We start from the raw sequence: 15605 nt of genomic DNA, 5'->3' as shown, positions 1-15605 counted from the left end.
TGCAGCTTTTAAGAAGGGAATCTCTTCCCAAGTGAATGTTCATGCATACATACACATCCCTTTGTGATTTCATTTATATTTTCTAATTCCTATTTCTAATATGGTTGCGTCCAATATATATATTCCAATATATGTATCATTTATTTTCATCATGCCTTCATCAATATCTGGGAGTCACTGAACCATGCTCTGACTTACAAGAAGCACTGCTTGACTATCAAGCAAAAAGTGGGCTCTAGAAACAATATCATATGAAAGCTGACTGGCACAAGCTGGGGATCACAACCAGGCACGATGAAGATATCTGCCCTTGCTCTTTGCTTCTCTACTACAGAATACGCATGCCCAGTGTGCAATACATCTCACCACGTTTAAAACAGTGGATGTGACTCTTAATGAGACATGCCGCATTATTACAGGATGTCTAAGTCCAACACCGCTGGAGAAATTATACTGTTTAGCTGGTATTGCACCACCTGATATCCATCGGGAAGTAGCAGCCAGCAATGAAAGGACCAAGGCATTGACATCTCCAGCCCATCCTCTGTTCGGATTTCAGCCAGCACACCAACATCTTAAATCAAGAAATAGCTTCCTAAGATCTACAGAGATCAGCAAGAGAGAGTCCAAAACTGGCAGGCTAAAACCCGCAACCTCAACCAGTGGCTGAGACTGGATGAGAAATGTTCTCCTGGGCACACAGAAGACTGGGCAAGTTGGAAGGCTCTGAACAGACTGCATTGTGGCACCATGAGATGCAGAGCCAACCTTAAGAAATGGGACTATTAAGTGGAATCCAGGAAATGCGAATGCGGAGAAAAGCAAACCACAGACCACCTGTTACAATTTAGTCTGTGCCCCACCCCATGCATAATGGAAGACTTTCTCACAGCGACAACAGAGGCACTCCAAGTGGCCAGTTTCTGGTCAAAGGAAATTTAGTATAATAACAAGATTTTAACTTTGTGGATTTTTAAAAATACATTATAACTATATTCTCAATTCACTTCTGACTCAGTAAATAGATCAAATCTCAACTTTTTTCCAAAAAACAGGTGAGCTTGCAAATGTTAAAAACAAACAATCAAAAACAAACCAAAGATCAACCATAGATGGAAGTAAAGCATCACCCAGCTTCTCTAGGTGGCCAGGCGCCACCATCAGTGGCCACAAAACCTCAACAAAAAGAGGAATCAGCCTGACTTGGCAGACCTAGACCATCCACGGGCTCGGTTCCTGCCTCTTCAGCGATAGCTCAACCTCTTTTATTTTTGATAACAAAACACCCGACGCTGCACTTTTCTAAAGAGGCCAAATGCGTTGCTGAGTTCCTATGGGGCGGTAGGGCAGGAAATAAATAAAGTTTTATTATCTATATAAATAAAAATGTCATGTTCGTTTGTGGGATTCACATAACTAAAAAACCACTGGGTGAATCGACACCAAATTTGGACACAATACACCTATCAGGACAACAAGTGACCATCACTGATAAAAACACCACAAATCACAACGACAAAACAACTCCAACCCCAAAAGACTCTTAGGAATTGTGGGAGTTGGAGTCCAAAACTTGGAGGCCCAAGTTTGTTCCTACCTGGTCTACACCGTGGAATTATTCCACAGCATTGAGCCATGGTAGTTAAAGGGACCCCATAGGCCATCTAGTCCAACCACTTTTTGCAGTTAAGGAAGACACCATCAAAGCCCTCCCGACAGATGGCCACCCAACTGAAAAGGAGCCCCAAAGGTCATCCAGTCCAACCTCATTTGACACTATCAAAGCTTACCTGACAGATGGCCAACCAGTTGGAAGGGAGCCCCAAAGGCCATCCAGCCCTTTGGCCTTAAAGATGTCTATCTGTCTATCTGTCTGACCATCCATCCATCTATCTATCTATGTATTGTCCATCTACTTTCCGATCCACCTATCAACGTCCCTTCCATCTGTCTCTTCTGTCTATTGTTTCATGCCTGGAATTCCTATTTTCTGAGGGCCACAGCAATGCGTGACAGGGGACGGCTAGTATTATATTTTATATTATTGCTGAGAAATGGTTTTTTGGAGACTCAGGTTTCCCTATTTGTTCAGACACATGGAGATGAATGTGTGTGTGGTTTTTGTTATTTTAAAAAATGTTAAGTCATCGGTTCTTTCCTTGCTTGGAGGAATACATTTGAGGGAAGACTATACGCTTAAAGGGCATGAGATCAAAATTTTAATCCTCAACCTATTTCATAAGCGGAAACCTCAACCGCTAATTATTACTCCAAGCCATTGACGAGTGAAATTCACTAACAGGGAAGTTGCAGTGCCTGAAACAAAAGGCCTCAAACGAGCAATTCTGCCTTCAAGAAATCCCTGGATCCAGTATCTTGTTGGGTCGTAAAATGGGGGCCCTGAACTCTTGGTTTGTGGCCCTCGATGCCTCTCCCCAAACAAAGAAATTGCATGATTTTCAGGCAGTTCCTTCCCAAAACAATGGCATAGCTGCCCCATACTTGAACACATGAGAAAACACCCCACGAGCATCGGAGAGTCCCTTTATGACCCCTCTTGTCTTCTGCAATCCTTCCCAAAAGGGACTTATGGAAAGAAGATGTGAGAAGAATTGAATGAAATGTGAAATAATAATGGGAAATACATAAGCTGAAGCCTTCTTTCTCATCAATTCTGAATTTTCTGTCTAATTAAGAACAGTTACCGTTTTGTGTTTTAGTGTGAACTTTTGTTGCTGCAAGAAACAGGCAGATCCATTGCATTATAGTAGGTTGGCATTTATTCAACATTATTCAGAAAGAAGTTTTTCAGTTGAAAATTGCATGTTTATTTATAACATCAGGTATTCCCTTCATCACCAAACAAAGCTCTCGATTATACATGAAAGACTTTTGTTTCCCTGCTTAGTATCAAAGTGTTTACATTAACTGTTGACAATGGACATCCTTATCTCAGCCAATATTTCTTGCATCAATTTTAGATACCAAGGAGAGTCAATATAATAATGAGCATTAATACTTCCATGTTAGTAAAGACTATTGACCCAAGGTTTCTGCTTATAGAACAGTGGTTCCCAACCTTTTTTTGACCAGGCACCACTTGACCAGGGACCCATTTGACCAAGCACCACTTTGACCAGAGACCACTTTGACCAGGGGCCACTTTGACCAGCCACCACTTTGACCAGGGGCCACTTTGACCAGCCACCACTTTGACCAGGGGCAACTTTGACTTGGACCACTTTGAGCAGGCACCATTTTGAGCAGGCAGTACTTGACCAGGGACCACTTTGACCAGGGACCACTTTGACCACAGACCACTTGACCACTTGACCAGGGACCACTTTGACCAGGGACCACTTTGACCTCGGACCACTTGACCACTTTGACCAGGGACCACTTTGACCACAGACCACTTGACCACTTGACCAGGGACCACTTTGACCTCGGACCACTTGACCACTTTGACCATGGACCACTTCGACCATGGACTACTTTGACCAGACCACTTCAACCAGGGACTACTTTGACCACAGACCACTTGACCACCTTGACCATAGACCACTTTGACCAGGGACCACTTTGCCCACGGACTGCTTTGACCAGGGACCACTCTCCAACATTAGTACCAAAAGGCATATGAATCAGTTTTTGGTCAACTTTAGATTTGGTTTGGTAATCTGGGGTGCTGATTCAGAAAATTGTATTGGATAGACCACATCAACTCTAGTTTCTGATACAGGACATACGCCACCCAGTAGTAGCCATCTGCTCGGCCACAGAAAACCATGTTTAATAAGCCTTGGCACTATAAGAGGGATTTGCGAGACCAGTTGCTTTAATTGCAATGATGTAGTAATGGTGAGGACCTTATTTTAGTTCTTGCGGACCACTTGTGGTCCACGGACCACAGGTTGGGAACAACTTATAGAGTCATTCTGGTCAGATCTTGTCCAAAACTGATTTAGACTCAAGAAGTAAGAGAAGTAAGAAAGAAAATCAAGGGAAGAGGAAGGCAAGAAAGAAGAGAAAGGAAAGAAAGAAGCGGGAGGAAGGTTATGATGAATAGCAAGGAAAGAAAGTGTTGCACTCCAGACCTGGGAACCCCAATGACCACAGCACCACACAAGAGTCCAGAATGTAAGCAAACCGTTTATTGTAGAAGCACATTACAAGTGTAGGCAAAAAGCAGGAATAAACGAAGTAAATGTATAATCCAAAAAGGTAGAGCAATTGATGATAATCCAAACAGTAATCCAAATGTCTCATGCAGATCCCAAGGTGACACAATCCAGGAATAGCCAAAAAGTCACAAGTACAGCGTAAGTCCAAAAGCAAAAGGCATACTTAATAAACTTCAGCAGGAATATCAAAACAAGAACATAGAATACTTCCAGGAAACTAAAATCCAAAACCAAAGGCTTGAATTGAAAAAAGAGCCCGAGAACTCAAGCCTAGCTTCTGGCTTGAATGCTACGTTGCCTGAACTAACTCTTAGGTAAACAACTTGCTAATTAATAAGCACCCATTAAGTCATTTTTGCCCCACGAAATCTCTTCTCAACTTTCCCGCATAAGGACTCAGACCTACGATGTCTATGTTCTGCTCTGATCTGTAAACAAAGACCTTTGTTGATCTTCATAACTCCAGGTGTTTCCTCCTGAGAGCCTTCTGTATCACTTATCTCTTCACCCAACTCCTTATCGAATGGGTTTCTGTGAGTTTTCTGAACTGTATGGCCATGTTCCAGAAGCATTTTCTCCTGATGTTTCGCCCATATCTATGGTAGGCATGCTCTGATGTTGGAAACTAGGCAACTGAGGTTTATATATCTGTGGAATGATGTCCAGGCTGGGAGAAAGAACTCTTGTTTGTTTGAGGCAAATGTGAAAGTTTCAATTGGCCAGCTTGATTAGCATTTAATGGTCTTAGAGCTTCAAAGCTTGGCTGCTTCCTGCTCAGGGGAATTCTTTGTTGGAAGGTGTTAGCTGGCCCTGATTGTTTTCTGTCTGGAATTCTCCCCTGTGATTAAGTTTTATTCTTTATTTACTGTTATAATTTTAGAAGTTTTTAATACCGGTTGCCAGATTTTGTTCATTTTCATGGTTTCCTCCTTTCTGTTGAAATTGTCCCCATGCTTGTGGATTTTAATGGCTTCTCTGTGTCGTCTGACATGGTGGTTGTTAGAGTGGTCCAGCATTTCCCTCTTCTCAAATAATATGCTGTGTGCAGGTTGGTTCACAAAGTGCTGTGCTATGGCTGACTTCTCTGATTGACTTGACAACGAGCATTGAACAAAAAAAAATGGGTAGATCCCAATTCTTGAGTGATCCTCTCGCCGATATGAAGAGAAGACATTTGAGGAACAGGAAGAAAGGAAAGAAAAGGTCAGAATTGCCATGGAGACATTGTGAGGTGAAGAACAGAGGAAGCGGCAGAAAGCATCCCCAAGGACATCCAGAAAATGATGGGGATAGACCCCAATTTGTTGAGCATTCCCTTGACGATATGGAGTTGACTTGGAAAGGATACACATTACTCCCAGATGTCGGAGGTGCAATCCCCACCAGGGTAGCGCATGTCGTGTGCCCGAGCTGGACCGAATGGCTCATGCCCGAAATCCACCAGAAAGTTCGGGTTCACGCAAAGGCCGCCCTTCACAGTGTCCACATTCAGCTGGAGCATGACTGAACCTTCCCTGGAAAAGACATAATGCGGGGTAGAAGTCAAAGTTGTGTCCAAGCCATGGACCTTATCACGAAGTTTTCCAGGCTGGATGTGCAAAGAAAAGACCTTCCTTTGAGGCGGAAGGAGTGCGACTTGCCCAAGGCAACTCTTACCTGATCATCTTGGGGTAAAATTGCTTGTCCCAAGAAGTCAAAAGAGAGGTGGTGACATAGAGACGGCGGCCGTCCAAGCTCAGCTGCAGCATATGAGGTCCTCCTTGGACCTTCTTGCCCTAAACACAGTGAGGAATAAATAGCCCCAGGATTAGGAAACATGTAAATAGGATAATTCAACATGTAAAAAGGAGTATTAAACACAGAATTCCCCGTTTTCTCTGCAGGCCCTCTGAAAATTTAAGTAACTGAGTAAATCCAAGGCAAGTTTGGATTCGGAAGGCTGGATTTCTATGCAGCCTCTTCCCATTTTGGTCTGTTTCCAAATCCCAAAACTGTCTGACCCAACATAGACCTTACCTGGATCACAAAGGGATCGGGTTGACAGTCCAGCTCTGGATCTTCAAGGACAGTTACAGGACCCCCTTTCTGAAGGCTGCCCCCCACAAACACCTAAAGATCCCAAAGAGACACGGTCAGTCGAGAATTAAAAACAACAGAGGTGAAGGAATTGGGAGTCCCTTGTCCTCATCATCGCCAGCCAGCTGTTGCACTCCAAGTCAGGAAAAAGCCCTCTGGCTTAAAAGCACACCACACGCAGAGTGAAGAAATAAATCTTCTTTTATTGAAGCTTAGTAAATATCCAGAAGAAATAAATGCTTGTAAGAAAATAAGAGAGTCCCATGTCCTCATCATTGCCACCCATCAGCCAGAAGTGATGGGATCCATCATCTGGAAATGTGTAATTAGGGAAGGTTGCAAGCTTACCTGCCCGACTAGCTTGGGGCAATGTGGGTCGGTGATATCATATTGCCGGACATCACCATGCACCCAGTTGCTGAAGTAGAGGAACTGGTCGTCCATAGAGATGACGATATCAAAAGGGAATCCTGGAGGAGGAGCAGGATCATTGAGTCACAGGAGACCACAAGGGCCTGCTGGTTCAAACCCTTTCGGCCACATTAGAAGACACAGTCCAAGCCCTCCAAACAGATGTCCTTCAACCTCTCCTTCAAAACCTCCAGAAAAGGAGACTACACCGGACTTCTAGGAAGCAATTTCCCTTGTAGAATAGCTCTTGCAGCCATGATGTTCTTCCTAATGTTTAGGTGGAATCTCTTTGTTGCAATTCCAATTCATTGTTCTGTATTAACTCACTTTTATAAAACTACACTGCCAAATGGCTGCTTTCTTGTTACTAACCTGGCATTTCGGGGTAGATCCAACCCGATACTTTCTTGTTCGGGACTTGGATCACTTTCTCAGCCGTCCAGCATCCATCCTACAGGGAAAACCAAATTGATCAGAAAAATTGACTTCCTCCCTATGGTTTTTCTAGGAGAGTTTGCCTTTGCCTTCCCCCGAGGCTGAGAGAGTGAGAGAGTTTCCATAGCAGAGAAGGAATCCAAACCTAGGTTCTTCAGACGCCAAACCATTAAACCAAGCTGACCCCCCACAACCAATCAATTTCCCTCATAGCCACCCTTTCCCCTTTTCACCTCTGTCTTAAAGAAATGGTGGATGGAACTCTGCAGAAAGCAGGCCACATAACCATGGGCTGCGTTGGGGTTGTGCAAGAAGCGGATCTCCACCGGGTCTGAATCTTCACCCACATCAATTGACTGGAGGAGGCGGTGGGTTGTCAAGTCCCAGACATTGAGGTAGCGGCCATTGCGCCCTGCGGACAAACAGGATCAAGGATTATTCCAAGTGAGGTCTGACCAAAGCAAAATGGAACTATGGCCTCCCTCAATCTGGACACCATACTCCTTTTGATGCAGTCTAGAATCGCATTGGCTTTTGTAGGTGCCACATCACACTTTTGGGTTGTGTTCACCTTGTAGTGTACTTGAACTCCTAGATTCCTTCTCACCTTCTCCCAGATTGTCCAGGTTGAACCCATTGATAAAGAACTTGGGCTCCCCCACTTCAGTGCTGATCAGAACGTTGTGTCGCGGCTGGAACCAGAAGTCACACATCTGGACAGGTCCATCCTCTGGACAATTCCAGGTCCCTTTCACTTCCAAGGTTTCCGGATCCAGAAGGAGAAATCCACCTGGGACCAAAAAACAGGAACTGCTGGGATCAGAAGGCAATGTGCTTGCAAAGAGCAATATTACTATTGATATCCTGATTTCATCCCAATGTTTGGGATTCAAGGCAGGTGACCTATTAGAATACTTGTAGATGTGTGTGTCTGATTTCCCCCTATTTTGGAGGACTGATTGTATTCCCAAATTGGCATCTACGCCTACAGTACCTCTTCCATTGCCAAATGCATCTCCAATGCCGCAGATCATAATTTCCCCGCTGCTCAAGCAATGTGAGGAGTGCAAGAAACTCAAGTTGCATTTCTTGATGATTTCTCGGGGTTCGATGATCTAATGAGGAGTTAGAAAGAGAGGGAAAAGGTCATTTCATCATTGCGTCAGAGCTCCTGGTGGCACAATGGGATAAATCCTTGTGCTGGCAGGACTTTGGACTGAAAGGTTAGTAGTTTGAATCCGTGGAGCAGGGTGAGCTCCTGTCTGTCAGCTCTAGATTCTTGTGCAGGACATGAGAGAAGCCTCCCAAAGGATGTGCCACCGGGACTGTGGTGCAGTTGGCTGAAAGTCAGTTGCATTAAGATCACTACTGACCAAAAGGTCATGAATTCAAAGCCAGCCCAGGTCGGAGTGAGCGTCTGACCAATTTTGTGTAGCTTGCTGGCCGCCTTTGCAGTCCGAAAGACAGTTGCATCTGTCAAGTAGGAAATTTGGTACCACTTATGCAGGGAGGCAAATTTAACTAATTTATGAGGCCATAAAAATCTCCAGCAAGCATGCAAAGAATGAGGAAGTACTTAATCAGTGACACAAATGGTCGCTGAAGAGACAGCTCCCCTGGTGACCAAAATACCCTCAAGACAAAAGCTGGAATGTTAAACTGCCTCTGTGTCTGTCTATATATGTTGTGCGTCTATGGCATTGAATGTTTGCCATGTATATGTACATTGTAATCCACCCTGAGTCCCCTGCGGGGTGAGAACGGCGGAATATAAATACTGTAAATAAATAAATAAATAAATAAATAATAGGTTTACTCAACAACCTTCATGTATTCAGCATACAGGTATATTGCTTGTCAATCAAGTATTCATGCAAGGCAATTAGGTTTCTCAGCTGTTAAACTGATATACCTAGGTAACTCTTTGAACTATCAGGACCAAAGATATGCCAATGTACAAACACATTCACACATATAGAGCAAAGTTTCAGAAGTGAGAAGGGCGGAATATAAATACTGTAAACAAACAAACAAACATCCGGGCATCCCCTGGGCAATGTCCTTGCAGATGGCCAATTCTCTCACAACAGAAGCGACTTGCAGTTCTCAAGTTGCTCCTGACATGAAAAGAAAGAATCATTCCGCCCTTTTCGTTAAGATCTTGTGTTCATCTTCTATATTACATTAATGCATTTTGATACAATTTTGGTTGCTATGGAATCCTGTTTCGCAAAGCCTTCTTTGCTCATGTGTGTTGGTGCCTCCACACGCTGCAACTCCCAGAACTCCATAGCATTGATCCATGACCATTCCAGTGGTGTCAAACTGCATACATTCCACATCCCAGTTGCATCCTGACCTTTTCCCCATGTGATTCCTTGACCTACTTTGCACAAGCTGGGAGCATACAGGTCAGAGCCCGTGTCCACCACGTAAATGCGTCCAGAGCCTAGACATGGTAGGATGAGGCGGTTGCGCTCAATGCTAGTGTCCCCAAAGAATCTGCTGGAGGCATTCCATCCCGAGTGATGAAGTTCATCATCCAGATAAGGCATGCGCAAGCGGTGGATGACCTGTCGGGAAGACGGGGAACACATGATGTTGGAAAATCAGGTGGGGAAGGATCAGAATACTGAAGACAGACTGGGAAATCTAGCCCGCTAAATATACAGACAGGGATTATTTAGGCTTCGTTTTTTGGGAGGATGCCCAGGTGGCCCGTGGCAATGCCAGTCCTATGAAAGAAACCCTTTCCCACCCAAACCAGTGTTATAACTCTTTGAACTTTGCTCATTGTCTCATGAGTTAATTTGTGCTTAATCTTTTTCTGAGATCTGCATCTTGACATTCTTGCCTTCTCTTGTGACATTATCACTCTAAGGCTTTAAAATGAGCAGCCCTGCATTTATGTTGCCTGCAGAATTCTGGGAAATGTAGTTTAGGGCAGAACCTTTTGAATTCTCAGATAAAGAGACCATCGCCTTCCTAAATTACATTTCCGAGAATTCTACTGAAATGCTTTAAAGTCCTGGTGTGATAACGTGACCGCACTTCTCTTCCTTGTGTTTAAAAAAGATCTCATACTCAGTAAATACAAATAAATGGAGTATTTTGCTTTAGTCGGCTGTGGGTTGGGATAGCTAAACAGAGCCTTCATGTTCACGTGCAGTCTACCTTTGTTTCTTAATCAAGAGATAAAAGTGAGGACCAGGCTTTAGCACAGTATGTTAACCATCAGCTGCAGTAAATCTTGCCAGTCGAAAGGTTGACAAGGGTAAGCTCCTGGCCTTTAGTCCAGCTTCTGCCTAACTAGCAGTTTAAAAGCAAATGTGGGACTCTGGTGCAGCTGGCTGGGAGTCAGCTGCATTAAGATCACTACTGACCAAAAGGTCATGAGTTCGAAGCCAGCCTGGGTCGGAGTGAGCTTCCACCCAATTTGTGTAGCTTGCTGTTGACCATTGCAGCCCGAAAGACAGTTGCATCTGTCAAGTAGGAAATTTAGGTACTGCTTATGCAGGGAGGTTAATTTATGATGCCATAAAAATTTCCAGTAAGCATGCAAAGAATGAGGAAGCACTTCATCAGTGTCACAAATGGACGGTGAAGCGACAGCTCCCCTAGTGGCTAGAATACCCTCATGAAAAAGCTGGAATGTTAAATAGCCTCTGTGTATCTGCCTATATATGTTGTGTGTCTATGGCATTGAATGTTTGCCATGTATATGTACATTGTAATCTGCCCTGAGTCCTCTGCGGGGTGAGAAGGGTGGAATATAAATACTGTAAATAAATAAATACAATTTTGAAGGGGCATGGGGAAGAAAGGATGGATGGATGGATGGATGGAAGGAAGGAAGGAAGGAAGGAAGGAAGAAAAGATGGGATGAAGGGAGGGAAGAAAAAGAAGAAAGGAAGAGGGAGAAAGAAGGAAAAGAGAGGGGAAAAGGTATATTAGGAAAAGCAAGGAAAGAAAGAGAGGAAAGAATCACAGAAACAGCCTGCCCAAAGAGAGTTGTGAGATTCTGGCAATCTTGTGAGATATCCCTTCCCAGAGCTGGAGAAGGGAGAATGCCGTGTCAGGTCTGTAGGCTAGTCTATATAAATAAAAATGTAATGTTCGTTTGTGGGATTAGCATAACTCAAAAACCACTGGACGAATTGCCGCCAAATTTGGCCACATGAAACCTGCTAACCCAAGGAGTGCCCATCACTAATGAGTTTGTCATTTGAGAGTTGTAGTCGCTGGGAGTTATAGTTAACCTACAGTCAAAGAGCATTCCGAACTCCAGCAATGATGGAATTCAACCAAACGTGGTACACAGGACTCCCATGACCAACAGAAAATACTAGAAGGGTTTGGTGGGCATTGACGTTGAGTTTGGGAGTTGTAGTTCACCCACATCCAGAGAGCACTGTGGACTCAAACAATAATGGATCTGGACCAAACTTGGCACAAATATTCCACATGCCGAACTAGGAACACAGATGGAGCTTGGGGAGGAAATAGACCTTGGCATTCGGGAGTTGTAGTTGCTGGGATTTATAGTTCACCTACAATCAAAGAGCATTCTGAACCCCCCGAATGATAGAAATGGGGCAAACATCTCACACAACCCCTATGACCAATAGAAAATCCTTAAGGCCACCCAGTCCAAGTCCTTTCACTAGGGCAAGAAAAGGTTATCAAATACTGTTTACCCACAAGCATAAAGAAATTACATATATTAGAAACCAACACTTTCTTGTTACTTTATTTTCCAAATCACCAGACTGGCTAGTTTGCTATAAAATAGGATTTACCTGGCTATAATATGGCGATTCTGGATCCACGTCCACTGTGGCCAAATAATCCGGTTGCCGGGTCTCAGATTCGGTTAAAACACACAGTACGTACATCAGCTTTTCTCTGGGGCCTGCGGAAACAAAGTCTAGCATCAGGCACTTAAAGGCAAGGATGTATTTTGTTGGATATGAGGAGTTGGAAACTGATCCTGGGTAGAAAATATCGGCCCGACTTACCTCTCATGGCATCCAATGGTGAATCATAGCCAGGTCCATCGTATGAATGACGTCTCCCTATACATTTGGGGGGAAAAAAAATGAAAGATCAAGATCTGGTTTATTCACATAGATGAAAGGGGAACCTGGATTACGAGGGTTGAATGAAAAGTAATGCCTCCACCTTCGTTACTTGCGTTTGGATGGGAATATTTTAATAAATCAAACCCCAAAATAATTCTTAGAATGTGCTCTTTAACTCCCACTATTCACTTTTCCACATAATTACCAGACAATTGGATACATTTCTGCCAACGATGAACAAGTTTTCTGAAGCTGTCACAGAAGAAGTCGACACTCTGTTTCCGCAATCAGCATCTCACGGTTCTCTCAACGTCTTCATCAGAAGCATAATGATGTTTCCACAAATCTTCTTTCATTATCAGGAACAGAAATGTCGATTATGCTTGAAATTTATTTCTGAGTGATATGATGATTGTCCTGAATCAATCTGTCAACCTTTTGCTTGTGAAACTTGGTGGTTGCTGTCACAGGACGTCCAACTCTTTGTTTGTCATGCAAGTCAGATGTTCCCACCTCAATAATGTGGCCCACATGTTCTTTGAAATGCCGATTATGTTTGAAATTTATCTCTGAGTGACACAACAATTATCCTGAATCAATCCGTCAACCTTTTGCTTGTGAAACTTGGTGGCTGCTGTCACAGGACGTCCAACTCTTTGTTTGTCTTGCAAGTCAGATGTTCCCACCTCAACATCTTTAAACTTCCTCGCCAAACAACGCACAGTACTCACATCAACACAATCACCATAAATAGCTTGCATTCTCTGACTAATCTCCTTTGGGGTGACACCTTCTGCTGTCAAGAATTCAATGACTGCACGTTGCTTAAGTCGCATTGACTAACCGTCTGCGCATGGTTCCATACTTCACACTTTACCAACACAACCGTTCAATGCTAAGGCTTCCTGCCAAAATACAACTGTAGAGGAGAGTCTACTGAACAAGTCAGTACCTGCCGCCACATACCAGTATTGCCATCTGTTGAGAAGTTACGAAGGTGGAGGCATTACTTTTCATTCAACCCTCATGTAAGAGGGCCAGCATTCTTTTAAAATGTGGGGAACTGGATTTTTCGAAATCATCTGGGTGTTTGGCCATTTCTGTAATGTGATAACATTAGTTGCTCCCAGGTTTACAATGAAACGTGGAGGGGGAACATGTTGGAGGAACCAAAAGTACCCTTGTTAGGGAAATCATTACCTTTTGCTCGCCAAGTTTTTACTTTGCCAGAACAATTTTTTTTTTAAATAATAGCCTTTCCGGGACCTTTCCTTTCCTTTTCTTCCCTTCCCTTCCTTCCATGATATGCCTGTGCCTTGTGTTGCATGGGAAAGCCAGGAGAGAAAGATTATTATTATTATTATTATTATTATTATTATTATTATTATTATTATATGCCATGTCTCCATGTTGTGCAGTCCTAGGAGTTAGTTTCCCAAGGTTCATACCCTTCTCTGGTTACATCTGTACTGCAGAATAAATGCAGTCAGGACCCATTATTATTATTATTATTATTATTGTGATGTCTCCATGCTGTGCAGTCCTGGGAGTCATAGTTTTCCAAGGCCCATACTCTTGGTGCATTGACAGTATGGAATGAATGCCCTTGCACCCCACTTTAAATGCCATGGCTCCATGTGATGGCGTCCTCCTGGGAGTTATAGTTCCCCAAGGTCCATATCCTTCTCTTGTTGCTTTTACACTACAGAATGAATACTCTTGGAACCTACTTTAAATACCATGGCTCCATACTATGTGGTCCTGGGAGTTATAGTTTCCCAAGGTCCATACCCTTCTCTGGTTGGATCTGCATTGCAGAACAAATGTTGTTGTTGTTGTTGTTGTTGTTGTTGTTCTGATGCCATGTCTCCATGCTGTGCAGTCCTGGGAGTCATTGTTTCCAAAGGCCCATACCCTTCTCTTGGTGCATTTACAGTATGGAATGACTTTTTTTTGTCGTGTCAGGAGCAACTTGAGAAACTGCAAGTTGCTTCTGGTGTGAGAGAATTGGCCGTCTGCAAGGACATTGCCCAGGTGACGCCCGGATAATTTGATGTTTTTATCATCCTTGTGGGAGGCTTCTCTCATGTCCCCATATGAGGAGCTGGAGCTGATAGAGGGAGCTCATCCGCCTCTCCCCAGATTCAAACCTGCAACCTGTTGGTCTTCAGTTCTGCCAGAACAGGGGTTTAACCCATTGCACCACCAGGAGAATTGAATGACTGCCCTTGCACTCCACTTTAAATGCCATGGCTCCATGTGACGGAGTCCTCCTGGGAGTTATAGTTCCCCAAGGTCCATACCCTTCTCTTGATGCATTTACACTATGAAACGAATGCTCTTGGACCCCACTTTGAATACCATAGCTCCATACTACGCAGTCCTGGGAGGTATATTTTTCCAAGGTCCACACCCTTCTCTGCGGGGCAGCCAAGAGAGAGAGAGAGCTGACACCAACAATCCATTGTATTAAGTAATAAGTAGATGATTATGTTTTGAAGATCCTGTATTAAGCAATAGGTCAATCAACCATATATAAAAAGCAGACATCTCACAATGGTGACTCTTTGGGTCCAAACATAGACAGTGCCTCAAGTTCAAGGATGAAATAGTCAGGGACGAAGCCCTAAATCAGAATAAATTTCCCAAATGGAGACGGTTGAATGTCTTACCTTTATTTGGGTTTCTCTTGTCTGGAGTTTTTTCATCCAACACTTTGGTCTGGATCTTAGACATCTCCTCTGCAACCTCAATTTGTCTGACAGCGAGAAGTGCCTCTCTGCTCCCTAAAGGAACCTATATACATGCAGAGGATATCTCTCCATCTTTATATATAATAATGCAACTAAACAGTGAGGAGGAAGTTGTCTTTGCTGGAAAAACTCATTAAGGAAACGTCTGACTCGGGGAAAAAACAGTAGCAATTTCAATGTGTTTTTTCTCCATTGTGGCCCTAACCTGCTTCATTTAATTAATTTCGGGGAGCATAACTATCACCTTCACCTTCCAACAACCTTTGATGTTTTTCTCCCATTGCTTCTTCCGAAAAGACAAAATAAGACAACAAAGAAAAGACAACCCCTGAAGACACAGGTTCGCAGCATGGGAGTGATCCTAGATTCATTGTTGTGGCTGGAACCCCAGGCCTCGGCGGTTTTTGCACCATTCAAACTTGTGCACCAGCTGCACCCATACCTTGGGAAGCCAGAGTTGGCCACAGTGGTCCACACTCTCGTTACATCTCGAATAGACTATTTATTTATTTATTATTATTTATTTACGTCATTTTGATCCCGCCCATTTCAGCCCGGAGGTGACTCGGGGCGGCGTACAGACGGGCAACAATTAGATGCCATATATATATATATATATATATATATATACACACACACACACACACACACACACACATACATAT

The 15605-nt window shown here is 43.5% G+C and overlaps 1 protein-coding gene across 2 annotated transcripts; it reads right to left on the bottom strand.

Moving 5' to 3' along the window:
• Positions 1–4139: 4139 nt before the first annotated feature.
• LOC132764191 (methanethiol oxidase-like) lies at positions 4140–14967 on the bottom strand. 2 transcript variants are annotated; one of them, XM_060758074.2, is made up of 12 exons: positions 14860–14967; positions 12125–12181; positions 11906–12018; positions 9494–9679; positions 8101–8221; positions 7714–7896; positions 7340–7518; positions 7044–7122; positions 6609–6730; positions 6201–6293; positions 5841–5959; positions 4140–5698 (listed from the first exon to the last, which is right to left on the bottom strand). In XM_060758074.2, exons 1-12 carry the CDS (start codon positions 14921–14923, stop codon positions 5536–5538), a joined length of 1479 nt encoding a protein of 492 aa, XP_060614057.2. In that variant the 5' UTR covers positions 14924–14967; the 3' UTR covers positions 4140–5535. The 2 variants fall into 2 exon arrangements, with proteins under 2 accessions (XP_060614057.2, XP_067328438.1); XM_067472337.1 differs by lacking the exon at positions 14860–14967 and having other exon boundaries at positions 12125–12180.
• Between the last annotated feature and the right edge of the window lie 638 nt (positions 14968–15605).

This window comes from Anolis sagrei, chromosome 12 (assembly GCF_037176765.1).
Source record: "Anolis sagrei isolate rAnoSag1 chromosome 12, rAnoSag1.mat, whole genome shotgun sequence".
NCBI lineage: Eukaryota > Metazoa > Chordata > Lepidosauria > Squamata > Dactyloidae > Anolis > Anolis sagrei.
The sequence above is the reverse complement of the archived record's forward strand: the minus strand, read 5'-3'. Positions and strand labels throughout refer to the sequence as shown.

Coding starts and splice junctions, on each gene's coding strand:
- LOC132764191 (XM_060758074.2), bottom strand. CDS start 14,923: ATGTCTAAGATCCAGACCAAAGTGTTGGATGAAAAAACTCCAGACAAG. Junction 12,019..12,124: donor ACCATTGGATGCCATGAGAG/GTAAGTCGGGCC, acceptor TTGTTTCCGCAG/GCCCCAGAGAAAAGCTGATG. Junction 9,680..11,905: donor AATCGCCATATTATAGCCAG/GTAAATCCTATT, acceptor TCTTCCCGACAG/GTCATCCACCGCTTGCGCAT.